Genomic DNA, 14745 nt, shown 5'->3' on the forward strand with positions numbered 1-14745 from the left:
CGTAAAGCAACTCTTGAGAAATCAGTATGTTTATTATACCAGTTTTACAGTAAGGACATGGCTTCAGAAAGGTAAAGCCAGAGTGAGGGTGTGTCTGAGTGGTGGAGGCCAGGTTCAAATCCAGGCTTACTGTCTGTGCTGCCGTGCTTTTAGCCACTGTGCTTTCCCGAAAGAGCACAGCTTGAGGCGGTACCTCTAAGGGCGAGTTCCGAGTTCTGCCTCGTATTGGCTCAGAATCTTCAGATATAGTCCTTGATACCAAGAAGCTCAGACTTTTGTTAAACATTGACCTTCCTGATTTCCCCATGGCAACAACTCAGCCTAACACTCAAGGTCCTCCTAACAGTGGCTCCTGCTTCTTCCTTCTTTTTTGTTCTTTTCCTTCCTCCCGTTCTCGGTTTTGCCTTTGTGCCATCACCCCAAGCTGGAAAGCCTTTTCTGTCTCCAGTCCTTATTCTCTTTCTAGGCCTAGCCCAGCCTCCATGATGGAGTATTTTTTAACCTTTGGCAAACCAGTTGTGTGTTGCCCTCTGGTTTCCCCAGCTTGAATTTAGACTCCTTGGTGGCAGGGATTTTTGTTTGTTTGTGTTTTGTTTTTTGTTTTTTGTTTTTTGTTTTTTTGTCCCTTATTTTCTCTCCCACTTTCAAAAAGAAGCACAAAGGACTGTTGTAACTGACTATTCATTCCACGTGCTTAGTAACTGATGTTCTATGTCAGAATTGCCTTTTTAATTGTTACCTTTGTCTACCGTACATTAAAAGTCAATTGTTCTGGTGATGCCTTACAGTGTGTATTAGCACAAATGTTATCCAGTGAGGACTCAGCAGACTAACAGCAGACACCTGGTGTCACAGCACATGAGCATCTGTCTTGTTGTGTATGAAGTCAGAAAAGAGGAAAGCAAAAACACTGTCTTCAGTTGGCAGCCTTCACTGTGTTCAAACTCAGACTTGGTTTCCACTGTCTCAGAAAAGGAGAAGGGAAATTAGCAAAAATGAAAGAGAAATGACATTGATTCTTAGCTTTTCAGCTTACAAAACCTAGGGATTTGAGGACTGTCAGAGGACGATTTAACTATATACACACTTCCCTTCACCATCGCTGAGGAAGGTCAACACCCCTTGTTCTGTAAATTCCAATTAGCTAAATGTTCTTAAGAAAGTGATGAAGTAAGAATTATGTCTTATTTTAGATGAAAAGCCATTGACCTATGCAATGAAACTTTAACGTGATGATCTTTGTACAGATTAAATATTGATCTTGGGATAGAGTATTCTATTTTGAAAGAAAAGAATTTTTTGAAATCTCTCAGTTACTTATTTGCAAGAGTAGTCTTAAAACCTGATCTACCCTCCCTCCCCCTCCCCCATTCTGTGCTTAGATTCTCTTCCTGGACATTCAGTCGCCCTCTGTTTAGCTGTTGCCTTTAAAAGCAAAGCCACCAATGATGAGATCTTCAGCATCCTGAAAGACGTCCCCAACCCCAACCAGGATGACGATGACGGTAAGGGAATGAAACAGCTCTTGAGTGAAGCTTTGTAGAGACCGGGTTAGAGCATGAACACACCTCTGGCAGCGTGAGCTCCTCTTAGATCTCAGTGGACGCCCGTAAGGCGGTGCGTTCTTTTGGCCTGCTCAGCCTGTCACCTGTTCTTAGAATCCAGGTGTCTTCTCCCTTGTAATAAAAAGAGATCCTAACATCCTTATGAAAGAACTTGCATTAGGTACTAAAATAAATACTAAGTAAAATGTACTGTTACAATTCAAAGATTTTTAAGTGTTCCCGCTTTCACTTGAAAGAGATGTGCGAACAGAAATTCATTTAACATGGACTGAGTATGTACTGTGTAATTTCAACAAAAATTCTTGTTTTTGGTGGGGGTGAGAGTGGGAAAATTGGCAAAATGATTTATAAGTGTACTTGAGTCAGTAAATGGGTAAGACAAGCGATGAGAAGTACTTGTTTTATCACCTGTGAAGCACGGTGGAAACTGCAGTAACTAAATGTGGTGCGGGCACAGAGGGATGGATCAGCAACACGGGTGAGAGTCTGCTGGGACGGCTGGGTGACCGTTTCAGGGGGAGTCTTTGTTTTCTTAGATCTATACCTAAGGACGTGTGGCCAGAAAAAGGGCTTAGTCAAAACAAAACATTAATCATCTGGGTTTTTTATTACTGGGACTTTGTTTATTTTGGTTTTTCTAAGACACATGATTTTACAGAAGATGTAATTAGAAAGCCTAAGTCAAAACGATGGTATGAAGTTTAGACATTGTCAGACATCTTAGGACATATAAGTGTTTGGGGTTTACGGTATTTTTCATATTATATATTTATTTTGCCATAAGAGAGATACGAACAAGGAAGCCTATGTGGTATTCGTGAAAGAAATGGGACATGTAGAAAAATTAGAGAGAAACACCCAAAAAGATGAAGAACTAAGATTGTGCTTGGTTTTGTATATCAAGTATTTGAAATCCGTGGTCCCTTCGTGCCTGTTAGTATCCAGAGATGTTGCATGAATGTCTAACTTAGTATTTGTGAGCATGCCATCTGCTTAGCATTCCAGGTGAGGGACCAGATGATTGCTGTATTTATATCTTCCTAACTGCCTTCCTGTGGAATGTTTTTCAGATGAAGGGTTCAGTTTCAATCCACTGAAAATAGAGGTCTTCATGCAGACTCTGCTGCACTTGGCAGCCAAATCGTTCAGCCACTCCTTCAGCGCCCTCGCAAAGTAAGTGTGACAAGGACACGCACCCTTTGGGTTTTAGAACTCTGCTCGATACCAACAGTATAGTCGTTTTTACCAGAAGTTACTGAGTATGAAGGAAGATCTTAATACCAGCATTGTGATGTAATTGGGATACCGTGGGCTTTGGCTCGTGGTCGCTAAAATCCTGGTCCTGCGGCTTCTGTCCATCTTCACGTGCAGTTTGCGTATACACATGGGATGTGTATTTCTTCATGTAGACCTTTAGAGGGACTCAGTGAAACACGGGTCCACAGGATAGTCACACGTAGGGTGAAGAAGCTCCCACCTGTCTAGGCATCTTTCTAAAGGAAGTTGAGCAGAAAGGAGAGCCGACTATATTTTGGGGATCCACCCAAAGGTTGGCATCTAAAGACAGATCTTTCTAATTCGTCAGTCCAAAAGAGGCAAGAATGTACAGATACTCCTCCAGCCAAGCAGAGACCTGGGCTCCTCCCGCCATCTCAGCTTCTAAGTCTGTTTCACTGCAGGGTTCCCACAGAAGGTGAGTCACATGGGAGACATCACCTGTGTTTGAAGATGGTTCCTTAGCCCTCACCTGTCCTTAGTAGATACACATACACAGTAACCTGGAGTCCCGGGCTAAGATTGTGTGACAGATTCCATACAAACTGAATTCCTAGGCATGCCTCTTATATCCTTAGTGGTTAACATTTGGTTATTTTGCATTTACATATTGCACTGTAAATTGAGTAATACTGAAAAGGCTTTGAAAAATTAAAATGAATAATGAATCAGTTTTTATGTGGTGTTTTTCCCTCCCACTATCAAAGGTTTCATGAAGTCTTCAAAACCCTGGCTGAAAGTGATGAAGGAAAGTTGCATGTTCTGAGGGTCATGTTCGAGGTCTGGAGGAACCACCCACAGGTAGAGACTGTTCAGTGAGACGTGTGGGGCTCTGACTGTGTGGGTATACAAATAAGGCTGTTATTACCAGTGTTTTCGTTTGCAAAACGTCCACAGAATGGCTTTAAAATCTGTGCTTTTTTTTTTTAAAGATTTTATTTATTTATTTTTAGAGAGGGAAAGGAGGGAGAAAGAGAGAGAGAAACATCAATGTGCGGTTACTGGGGACCATGGCCTGCAACCCAGGCATGTGCCCTGACTGGGAATCGAACCTGCGATGCTTTGGTTCGCAGCCCACGCTCAATCCACTGAGCTCCACCAGCCAGGGCTAAAAATCTGTGCTTTTTTTAATGCTGTGGAATTAAGAGAAAGTATTGTTATTTGGTTTGGGGCTATAATATCTTAATACATTTTAAATAGTAAGAGTGCTTGTTGCTTGAAGATTCTACCATTTGGGTAGGGAATAGTTATGTAGCCTGTCCAGTTTCTGCAGACACGCCCCAGATTTCTGTCTCAATATATTGTTTTCATACCATGCGTTGTAAGAGGCATTTAAATAAATTACAGAACATGTTTTAAGACTTTTTATGATAAAACGTATATTTTTAAATTTTAGGATTCAGTGGAAATTATGTATTTTTTAGGTATTATGTAAATTTTTTAATATATTTTATTGATTATGCTATTACAGTTGTCCCATTTCCCCCCTTCACCCCCCTCCACCCTATACACCCTCTCCCACCCACATTCCCCCCCTTTAGTTCATGTCCATGTGTCATACTTATAAGTTCTTTAGCTTCTACATTTTCCATACTATTCTTGTCCTCCCCCTATCTATTTTCAACCTACATTCTATGCTACTTATTCTCTGTACCTTTTCCCCCTCTCTTCTCCTCCCACCCCCCTGTTGCTAACCCTCCATGTGACCTCCATTTCTGTGGTTCTCTTCCTGTTCTAGTTGTTTGCTTAGTTTCTTTTGATTTTGCTTTAGGTGTGGTTGTTAATAATTGTGAGTTTGCTGTCCTTTTACTATACGTGTTTTTTCTTTATCTTCTTTTCTTAGATAAGTCCCTTTAGCATTTCATAAAATAAGGGCTTGGTGATGATGAACTCCTTTAACTTGACCTTATCTGAGAAGCACTTTGCCCTTCCATTCTAAATGAAAGCTTTGCTGGATAGAGCAATCTGGGATGTAGGTCCTTGTCTTTCATGACTTGGAATATTTCTTTCCAGCCCCTTCTTGCCTGTAAGGTCTCTTTGGAGAAATCAGCTGACAGTCTGATGGGAACTCCTTTGTAGGTGACTGTCCCCTTATCTCTTGCTGCTTCTAGGATTCTCTCCTTCATTTTTACCTTGGCTAATGTAATTATGATGTGCCTTGGTGTGTTTCTTCTTGGGTCCAACTTCTTTGGGGCTCTCTGAGCTTCCTGGATTTCTTGGAAGACTATTTCCTTTGCCAGATTGGGGAAGTTCTCCTTTATTATTTGTTCAAATATGTGCTCAATCTGTTGCTTTTCTCCTTCCCATTCTGGTACCCCTATAATTCGGATATTGGATCGTTTAAAGATGTCCTGGATGCTCTTAAGCTTCTCCTCATTTTTTTGAATTCTTATTTCTTCATGCTTTCCTGCTTGGTTGATTCTATCTTCCTTCTGGTCCACTGTATTGTTTTGAGACCCAGTTTCCTTCCCTTCACTATTGGCTCTCCTCCGTGTATCTTCCTTCATCTCTTTTATAGTAACCTGCATCTTTTCATCTAATTTGCTCCCAAAATCAACCAATTCCGTGAGCTTTCTGATCACCAGTGTTTTGAACTGTGCATCTGATAGATTGGCTATTTCTTGGTCGCTCAAAAGGATGAGTCCTGGGGGACTGATCTGTTCTTCTGTTGGAAACATGTCTCTCCCTGTCTCTCCTTTTTTTTTTTTTCCGGTCTGGTCACTCTTGTCACGGTGGGAGGCAGAGCCTTAGGTGTTCACCAGGGCTGGGCACCCCAGTCACTAGATTGTGACATTGTATGTGGGGGCGGGAGTGGGGATGGGAGGGAACAATGGTGGTAGTTCGTTCTCCTGGGATCTCAGTCCCTTCTCTGGGATCCTGGGCTGCTAGCTCTGCCCTGGTCCACAATCGCCGCCTCACTGGGTCCGCCAGCCACAGCCTGCGCACCCAGGGTCCACCTCTGCATTCTTGCACACCCCAGATGGCTTACGCGCCGAGTTCTCACCACGTTTTCCCCCGACCTCCGCGCGCCCCGACCTGCGCCCGCCGGGCTCATCCTCCGCCCCTCCTACCAGTCTAGATGTACGGGTCTACTTCATCTTCTTGGCTGTCCGACTTCCATTCAGATAAATCCTCTGTCAGTTCTGGGTGTTATTCTGGCTCTAAATTGTTGTTGTTCTAATCTTGGTTGTGTGAGGAAGTACGGTGCGTCCACCTATTCCTCCATCTTGCCGGAAGTCCGTATTATGTAAATTTCTTTAACGATTGTGTTACCATTCAGAGTATTGTTGTTCAGTGTTTATTGGTGTTACAGCATTCTTACAGTAAGTACCAGAGCCAAGCGGAGGGCAGAGTAAGTCGTCAGGCCTAATGGTCAAGTCGACTGTCCCATGGCCACTGGAAATGCATTTCACAGCCCCCATGTTTTAGCTTCGTAGCAGTAGGGTTGTTATGGCTACAGGTGTAGCCTGTACAGGTGTGATTTATCCTCGAAATTCTTCCCTCGTTGCAGATGATTGCTGTACTGGTAGATAAGATGATTCGTACTCAGATTGTCGACTGTGCGGCAGTAGCAAATTGGATCTTCTCTTCAGAACTGTCTCGTGACTTTACTAGGTAATGTGAATTATTTTACGAAGTCCGTATTCTCTGAGGATTGGTTTTCATGTGGTGTCTTATACATGAGCCCCAAGTTTTGATCCCAACCAGACTGATATTAATATATACTGGTGGTCCAATGTGGTGGGGTTGGACTTGACAGAGATACCCGGACAGTGGAAATGCAGTCAGTCAGTCAGGTCGCAGCATCCCTTGGGGGCACACATGTGAGTTGAATAGGACTCCACCAGTCAAGTGGAAATGCTGACGAGGATCCAGACCATTAGCAGAGGAGGTCAGGCTGTGTGGCAGGGGACATGGAGAAGAGTCCCAGCTCCACTAGGGACCTGGAGTGCACACCAGGAACTGGGAGAAACCAGACTCAAGGGGGAGTAAGTACACATCCTTGGAGGGACTGAGGGAAGCCTGGTAAGCACCCAGACGTCCATGAGGGAGGGAGGTCTCATCTCAGTCATAAAAATCCCAGATTTAATGCAGAAGATTCATTCTAGATCCATCCCTCCTACAGGAAAGAGACTTTTCATTAGGCTCTGTTCTTATTCATGAACTTGAGTCCCCAGTCTTTATAAATGAACAAGACTGGGGCAGCAGGAGTTGACACAAAACAGAAAACACAGGAAAATTACTTGAGAAGACATAAAAATCCATCACAGCCTTTATTATCTTCTTTGTGTCTGTTATTGGCAGAGGGCACTAGTCTGAAAGAAACTGAGTTCTTAGGGTGAAAGGATGTGCTCTAAGGTTATCATGCCATCTAGGTTGGCATTCACAAATGAAGCAACAGAAAGACATTCTCAGATTTGCAAACTCTCAGAAAACTGGCCACCCAAGCATGTGTTAACTGTTATCCTGAGTGATTGACATTTGCAGCTCATGTGCTCACACCACCACTGCAGAGGGGGTTGCATTGTCCTCTGTATTTTACAAAGTAGAAAGATGTGGCAGAGTGATCAAGTAGCTTGTCCAGAGTCACACAACTAAGGACAGAATTCTAGCACATGCATCTCATATGGATGCATCGCTCAGGAGCTCCCTGTGTTCTTCAGTGCCAAGCTCCGCCGTGTGAAACTGCGGAGTCTTCGCTGACCACCCCTTCCAGAGTTAAAGCACTCTGCTCTCTTACCCTGCCAGCCAACGCTCGGAACTTGGAGTGTTACACTCAGGGTGTTTTACTGTCTTCCACTTAAACTGTCATCCAAGTCAAAGTCTGTAGGACACACTCTTTTATGCAATGTCTTGGTGTTAAGAGATCTACTTTATAGACAGAAAAGCAGTTAAGTCATTTAAAAATATAGACCACTTAAGCAGAAAATATTTTAAAGCCTACGAGGTGATCCTGGTACTTTAGTAATTTGCTGATAACTGACATATAAATGTTTATCTCATTCTTAAAAGCCCAATTAGTTTATAGCTATTGTCAGCGACTGGTTTCTTAAATGTTCCAAGAGAATTGACTGACTGTATGCTAGTTAAAAGTAAAGTGAGCCTCAAATTAGGTTTCCATTTTGAGAAAATTCCAATACTTAGTGTTTAGAAAGAATATGTGATTTTGTTCTTAATGTTTTTTTCTGGTTTGCCATTTCATTTCAGTGAATACACATCCCTTCAGTGTGTGTCTAGGAGGAAATGACAGGGACCTATATTGCCTTCAGGAAGCTCACCTGAGTCTTAACGGGTAGAGCTAGATGCCCAAGTGTTGATGGAGCTGTGTGACTAATTCTGCCTAAAGAATGGGAAGCTGTTAGACCTTAAGAATGAATAGCTTAGAAAAGTTGAGAGATCTTTATTTTCTTTTTCTTTTTCTTTATTTTTTTAAAGATTTTATTTATTTATTTTTAGAGAGAAGGGAAGGGAAGGAAAAAGAGAGGGAAACATCAGTGTGCAGTTGCCTCTCGTGTGCCCCCCACCAGGGACCTGGCCCACAACCCAGGCATGTGCCCTGACTGGGAATCGAACTGGCCACCCCTTGGTTCACAGCCCACTCTCAATTCACTGAGCTATACCAGCCAGGGCAAGAAGTCTTTATTTTCTGTAAGCATAGTTTAACATACAGTAACCAAATACCATTTTTCTTGAAGGTTGTTTGTTTGGGAAATTTTGCACTCCACAATTCGTAAGATGAACAAACACGTTCTGAAGATCCAGAAAGAGCTGGAAGAAGCTAAAGAAAAACTCGCAAGGCAACACAAACGGGTGAGTCTTGTTTAGATTAATGGAAGGTCAAAAAAGGTATACCAAAAACTCGTGAGTATTCAGTTTATTACCTTGATGGGAACTTACTTTCTGCTGAGGCCAGATTATGTGGATGGAGCTGCTCAAGGAAGTGGAGGGAGAGGAAGAACGTGGGGGTCGTTGCTCTCTGCTCCACATCCTGAACCTGCTCCATCACAACCCTTCCTTTCCCAAAGTTCACCATCTCTGGGTCCGCTTCACGTTTGTCATTCCCAGCTGGGAAGAGTGGAGAGAACACTTGTGCTTCTCTGAGTTTCTTCTTTTCTTTTTTTTTTTTTTAAGATCTTACTTATTTTTTTAATGAGAGCGTGGGAGAGAAACATCAATGTGTGGTTACGTCTTGGGGGTCCTTCACCAGGGACCTGGCCTGCAACCCAGGCATGTGCTCTGAATGGGAATCGAACCAACAATGCTTTGGTTCACAGGCCCACGCTCAGTCCACTGAGCCAGACCAGCCAGGTTTATTTCTCCAAGTTTCTGCTGCAGCAGGGGAAGAGGGAGAAGACTGTTGGTGTTATCACTTCCCCGGAACTGTGAGAGGAGGGAGACAGTTGTTCCCAGGTTTACAGACTACTTCTCATATTGATGAGAAGATTAGCACTTTGCCATTTGCGGGGGAAGCAGTGAGCTGGCTGTGTTCTGTGACTTAGCATAATAGTCCTGGTTCTCTCTGTGACAGTATTTTCCAGTGTTACACATCCTTACCAGAGTAGATGGTGAAGACAAGTTCAATGACTTACGTGAACCTGTAGCAGGTTCAGGTGCTTCTTGTCTCTATGTAGACGTACACATATGTGTGTCTATATGTAAACACACGCTCAGAGACCTAAATTACTGCAAGGTGAATGGTGTCGTCCCCACTGGATAATGTATAAACAGGCGCAGAGAACGTTAAGTAACTTGCTCAAGATGACATGGCTTGTAAGTGACCGACCCAGGTCTATGAAGCTCCAGAAACTTTCCCTCATGCCCCTCCAGTCTCTGTGGCCATGTGGTATCCAGTGTGGTAACCGCTAACCACATGTAACTTTAATTAAAATTAAACACAATGTAAAATGTAGTTCCTTAGTCCCACTAACCACATTTCAAGTGCTCAATAATCACGTGTGTCTGGTGTCTGGTGTGATCGGCAGCGCGGATTTCTGTGACCTCCCTCACTGCAGAACGGTGTGTTGGTCGGTGGTACTCTCGGACTTGGCCGTAGTCTGGGGTCAGGAAAGACGAACATGGACCTGGCTTCCTAGAGTGTAGTAAGGCAGATGCCGTAACAGGTGGAGTGTTAGAGACAGAAACAGGACTCCATAAAAACAGAGTAAGCGGGTTCTGATCATTTCGTTTGAGGATTGGGCGCTGTCAGAAATGGGGCTGTGCCAGTAGGCTGTCTTCTAGAAAGAATGGGCTTTCTAGGTTTGGCGATGCCTGCCTTCTTGCTGAAAGGACTTTGGTATGTAACACACCTGGAGTCAGGTTCTGGCTCTGCCCCTTGCTGTGTGACACTGGGAAAGTCGTGTCACCTCTGGGCCTATTCCCTGATCTGTAAAATCATGACTTTTCTTCTGCCTTTAACAAAAACAACCCTAAACAAATGGTCTCAGTTCTTCCGGGTGAGCTGGGGGGCACTGGTAAAGCTTCACAGAGGTGTGTGGAGCCCTCAGCCCGTCACTGGCAACAGTCTTACACAGTCTGCCGGGGGTTATTCCATGTCACCTGCAGCCGTTTCTACCATTTCTAAACCATTACAAGGATGGGCAGCCCGTGGCTCTTGAGTGGCATAAAGCTTTTTTGTGTGGCCCATTAGAGAATGAAAGATGAGCAAGCTGCCTCTCCGTTACTGCTCAAATAATGATGAATGATTGGAAAGCACTGTTGGTTTTTTCATTGGTGATCTACTTTGTTGAACAGGGAATAGCAGTTACAGGAATACACAGTCTGTCCTCATTGTTTGCAGGTTCTATTTCTACAAACTCACCTACTCACTAAAATGTATTTGTAACCTCAAAATCAAGAGTCACAGTGCCTTCCTGGTCGTTGGCAGACATACTCGGAGCACCGGGAGTTCTGAGTTGCCCAGGCGGCTTGTTCCAGCTGAGGGCGAACAGGCGCTCTGCCTTTCTTGTTGCAGTTCTGCTATTTAAGAAACTGTTCTTTCCATGATGTTTAGTGCCACGTTATTTGTGCTTTTTGTTTTCACATGTTGCATTTTGTTTTTTTGTGTGTGATTTCACTGTTTAAGATGGCCCCCACACACAGGACCTAGGCTGGCTAGTGTCCCTGAGCACAGCAAGGCCTGGGTGTGCCTGGCTGGAAGATACATGTGCTAGACACGCCTCGTCCAGGTGTGAATCCCAGTGCTGTTGCTTGTGAGTTCAGTGTTGAAGAAGCGACAGTGTCCACCCAGAAAGAGGAAGAGGAAACTCACCAATCTGCAGATGGACACATCAAGCACTAAAGTAGCGTGTGACAAAGCTCTGGAAAAGTAGCTACAGTTACGGATTTATGAGATGATGGCTGATTTATTAAAAAAACTGTAGTGGATAGCATTCTTGTGAGGCTGAAAGCCAGCAAAATTTAGTCACGTTACTAGGGGTCAGGAAATGTTAAATCCTTCTCGGCTAGTTTTAGTATGAAGAAATACTGTATATAATTATTTGTAAGACATTAAACAAGAGATCTTTAAACAGAAACACATAAAACAAGGATTTATCTTGATCAGTTGGTGAAAATGTGACAGGAGGCTCCCCAGGAACCTAACCCTCTACTTCCCCAAGGAGCAGTGCTCCGGCACTGACCGACCCGGGGCGCACAGCTGCTTGAGAAGATACAGCCGTGGTGAACAGGAATCCACTGCATCTTCCACGGGGCTCAGAGCTGTTCTCACTTGGACTGGAGGGGAGAATAGGACGCAAATAACTTCCCTGATTGGGCCGTTTTGTAAAAGGCATAACTCACTTCTGCTTCATAGCAAACACTCCTGCCATTACCCAAGACAAGTGCCACTAAATTTCTCTGGCCCTAGGACAAGTGTGTGTGCGTGTATGTGTTTGGGGGGTGCAGTGCCTTCCCTGTAGCATACAAATCTTCGAATAGTACTTGAACAGACAAAATACAGTATTTCCCCTTACTTGATGGGATTTAATCCACTAACATTTCAAATGGCGTTTCCCTTTCGTTCCTCTGCATTCTGAAGAGAAGTGACGACGACGACAGAAGCAGTGACAGGAAAGACGGGGCTCTGGAGGAGCAAATAGAAAGACTGCAGGAAAAAGTGGAGTCTGCCCAGAGTGAACAAAAGAACCTCTTCCTCGTCATATTTCAGGTATCTTGGCTGGGGACAATGACAATTGATATGTAAAAGGAAATAATACATTTACTTTTAAAAATGTTTTTAGTCATAAAAAGTTCTACGTTCAAATTTATAGAGGTTAAAAAATACAAAAACTTACTAAGGAAATAAAAGCCCAGTACCGGGAGGGAACGTGTGTACCTCCAAATTGTGCGTTGTTTGTGGAGCTTTCTGTGCGAGCATTTCTCCACGCTCTTAACAACAGGGGACGTGTACATGAAATCCCTCTCTCATTGAACTTTTCCCAGTTGTTGGTCATTTAGGGGGTGGTTTTCCTTCCTGGTGAACATTTTTGTGCATAGATTCCTATTAACATTTCTAATTAAGTCCTAGCTAAGTAACCTAGACACTAAAGGTCTTCACATAGTGCCAAAAAGGACGCACTCACTATCAACTAGTGCACCTTTCTGGACAGTGTGCACTGAATTATGGACGTTGCCCACCATAAAGACAGAGTGGAACAGACAATACCTGTGGTCAAAAGTGTGACTGTTTCTGAAGAATTCACTCCCTAACACTTTTTCAACTCTGCACCCCCTTTCCAGCGGTTCATCATGATCCTGACCGAGCACTTAGTACGTTGTGAGACTGACGGGACCAGCGTGTTAACTCCGTGGTACAAGAACTGTATAGAGAGGCTTCAGCAGATCTTCTTACAGGTTTGTGGGGAACTCTGATTAGCTAATAAACATCACTGTTCTCAGCCACAAAGACATTCCATTTTTTGAAATCATCAAATTTGTCAGGAGGTTATGTGATACCCATGAGCCCTTTAGTTCATGTACATTTGTTCCTGCTGTTGCTCATCAGAATAGTTAGGCTTAAATTGGTATCACCCAGACTCCTAATGGCCATTGTCTTTGCTAGAAAGCCTAGTGATGATACACAATGTAGAGAAAAATGCTCAGAGAACAGTAATGACATTAACGATGTAAAGTAACACTGTAACGGTAAACAGTGCCCTCAGCCGCAAGGCTATGTTAAAGATTAGTAGGAGAGTGGAACGAATTCTTTAACAGCCCAAATCCTCATTTATTCTGGAAAAGTTATTAAATTAGAAGTCATAAAAGGAAGTAGGTTCTATAAGCCTCCAAATAAAAATTATCTCTAGATTTATTGCCAGTTGAAACAGGCCCTAATCCTTTAGGGAGCTCTGACTATATCCCAGGTGCACACAGAAGAGATGATTTCATGTTCTGACACTTTTTCCATGTAAGCTTAACACATCACTGATTTCCAGTAGGACAGACGAGCTATTTTTAAAAGATAAAAAATGAGGTTTGGGGTTCTTATTTTGTGGACTGCTTAATAGATCACTGGCTAATTCTTTTTTTTTTCCTTTGCAAAGAGATTCTTTTAATGCTCTGTCCAAATTTTTTTTTCTTACATTTCAGGGACCATGTTTAACTGTAACAGTAGCAATTCTGCTATTCCTATTTGTAGCATACACCACCTTCCCTTTAAAAAAAAAAAAAAAAAGTCTTCCTAGTTCTGTCTGGGCTATTTTTAAAGTCATGCTTGTGTTGGTCCTCATCAGGGGAGAGACCCAGCCTAGCCTTGTCCACAGCAGTGGTAGTAGCAGGCACTGCCTTGAAGCATGAATTGCATACTCATAGCTGCTGCTCAGAATTGGATTTTTTAAGAAGTTTTTGAACATCCATTTTTTCCTCATTTCCCTACATTTTCTTAATACTGGGGCTTTTCAGGGGCCTGTTACTCATAACCATTTTTTTCCCTACAATTCCCTCCCATCATCGCACAACAGGGGTGGGCGGCTACCAAGGGGAATGTTCTGCAAGATTGCTTGTGTGCTCTTTTCCTTGACCCAAACCCCCCTTTTGCATCCGCAGCACCACCAAATCATCCAGCAGTACATGGTGACCCTGGAGAACCTGCTCTTCACTGCTGAACTAGACCCTCACATCCTGGCCGTGTTCCAGCAGTTCTGTGCCCTGCAGGCCTAAGGGTGACTTTTTTCTCCTCATGTCAAGACTTTTTAGAAATTTTATTTGTCTTATTTTTGATGGCTTGAATGCTTGCTTTCTTGTAGCATCCTTTTACTGTCTAAAGGAAACAGAAAGAGGACGACAGTGAAGAATATGGCATTGATTACCTGTAATTGCTCCTAAAAAGCAAATACTCCTAATGACAATGTGACGATAACCTTAGGATGTATTATATACATGACATACAACTTTTCTGACTTTCTCCCTCTTTAAGGCACAAAAGATAACTGGTCTGAGGTATGTGAACACTAGAGGTCAAGCTAACACAGTAGTATACAGAACCAGTGGGTTTCTTACCAAGTAGCATAGCTTTTCACAGGTCGTGGATAACCTAACGTGGCTAAAATAAAACTAAAAATATGTTTTTTAAACTTTGGTCTTTCATGTTTTATCATCTCAGTTTACTTTAAAACTAGTAATTTCTTACTGAAGGTATATGTCATTTGAAATTTTCCTTTCAAAATAATTTTCTTAAGCGTTCTATTTTGATACTGGTGGTGATTATAAAAAAAATTAGAGTAGTAGTTCCCAAGTTTGTCTGAACATTTAAAAAAAAAAAAAACTTTAAAGAATCCCAGGCGGTTTATGGTACTTTTTTTTTTAATTAAATCACAGTCTCTGGGGGTAGAGCACACATCATCTGTGTAGTTCTTAAGGCTCCCCAGGTGACTACAGTGTGCAGGCCAGCTTGGGGACCGTTACCATA

At 42.9% G+C, this 14745-nt stretch overlaps 1 protein-coding gene across 2 annotated transcripts in view; it reads left to right on the forward strand.

Moving 5' to 3' along the window:
- Nucleotides 1-14410, forward strand: part of NCBP1 (nuclear cap binding protein subunit 1) — a 38539-nt gene extending 24129 nt beyond the window's left edge. For both annotated transcript variants that reach the window (XM_045841032.1, XM_045841033.1), the window contains 8 exons: nucleotides 1383-1505; nucleotides 2636-2738; nucleotides 3548-3641; nucleotides 6352-6455; nucleotides 8537-8651; nucleotides 11878-12006; nucleotides 12579-12692; nucleotides 13884-14410. In XM_045841032.1, the coding sequence (XP_045696988.1) occupies nucleotides 1383-1505; nucleotides 2636-2738; nucleotides 3548-3641; nucleotides 6352-6455; nucleotides 8537-8651; nucleotides 11878-12006; nucleotides 12579-12692; nucleotides 13884-13997 (896 nt within the window). In that variant the 3' untranslated portion in view covers nucleotides 13998-14410. The remainder of the gene's footprint in view (nucleotides 1-1382; nucleotides 1506-2635; nucleotides 2739-3547; nucleotides 3642-6351; nucleotides 6456-8536; nucleotides 8652-11877; nucleotides 12007-12578; nucleotides 12693-13883) is intronic.
- The last annotated feature ends 335 nt before the right edge of the window (nucleotides 14411-14745 follow it).

This window comes from Phyllostomus hastatus, unplaced genomic scaffold (assembly GCF_019186645.2).
Source record: "Phyllostomus hastatus isolate PE091 unplaced genomic scaffold, TTU_PhHast_1.1 phas_contig_34, whole genome shotgun sequence".
NCBI classification, from domain to species: Eukaryota; Metazoa; Chordata; class Mammalia; order Chiroptera; family Phyllostomidae; genus Phyllostomus; species Phyllostomus hastatus.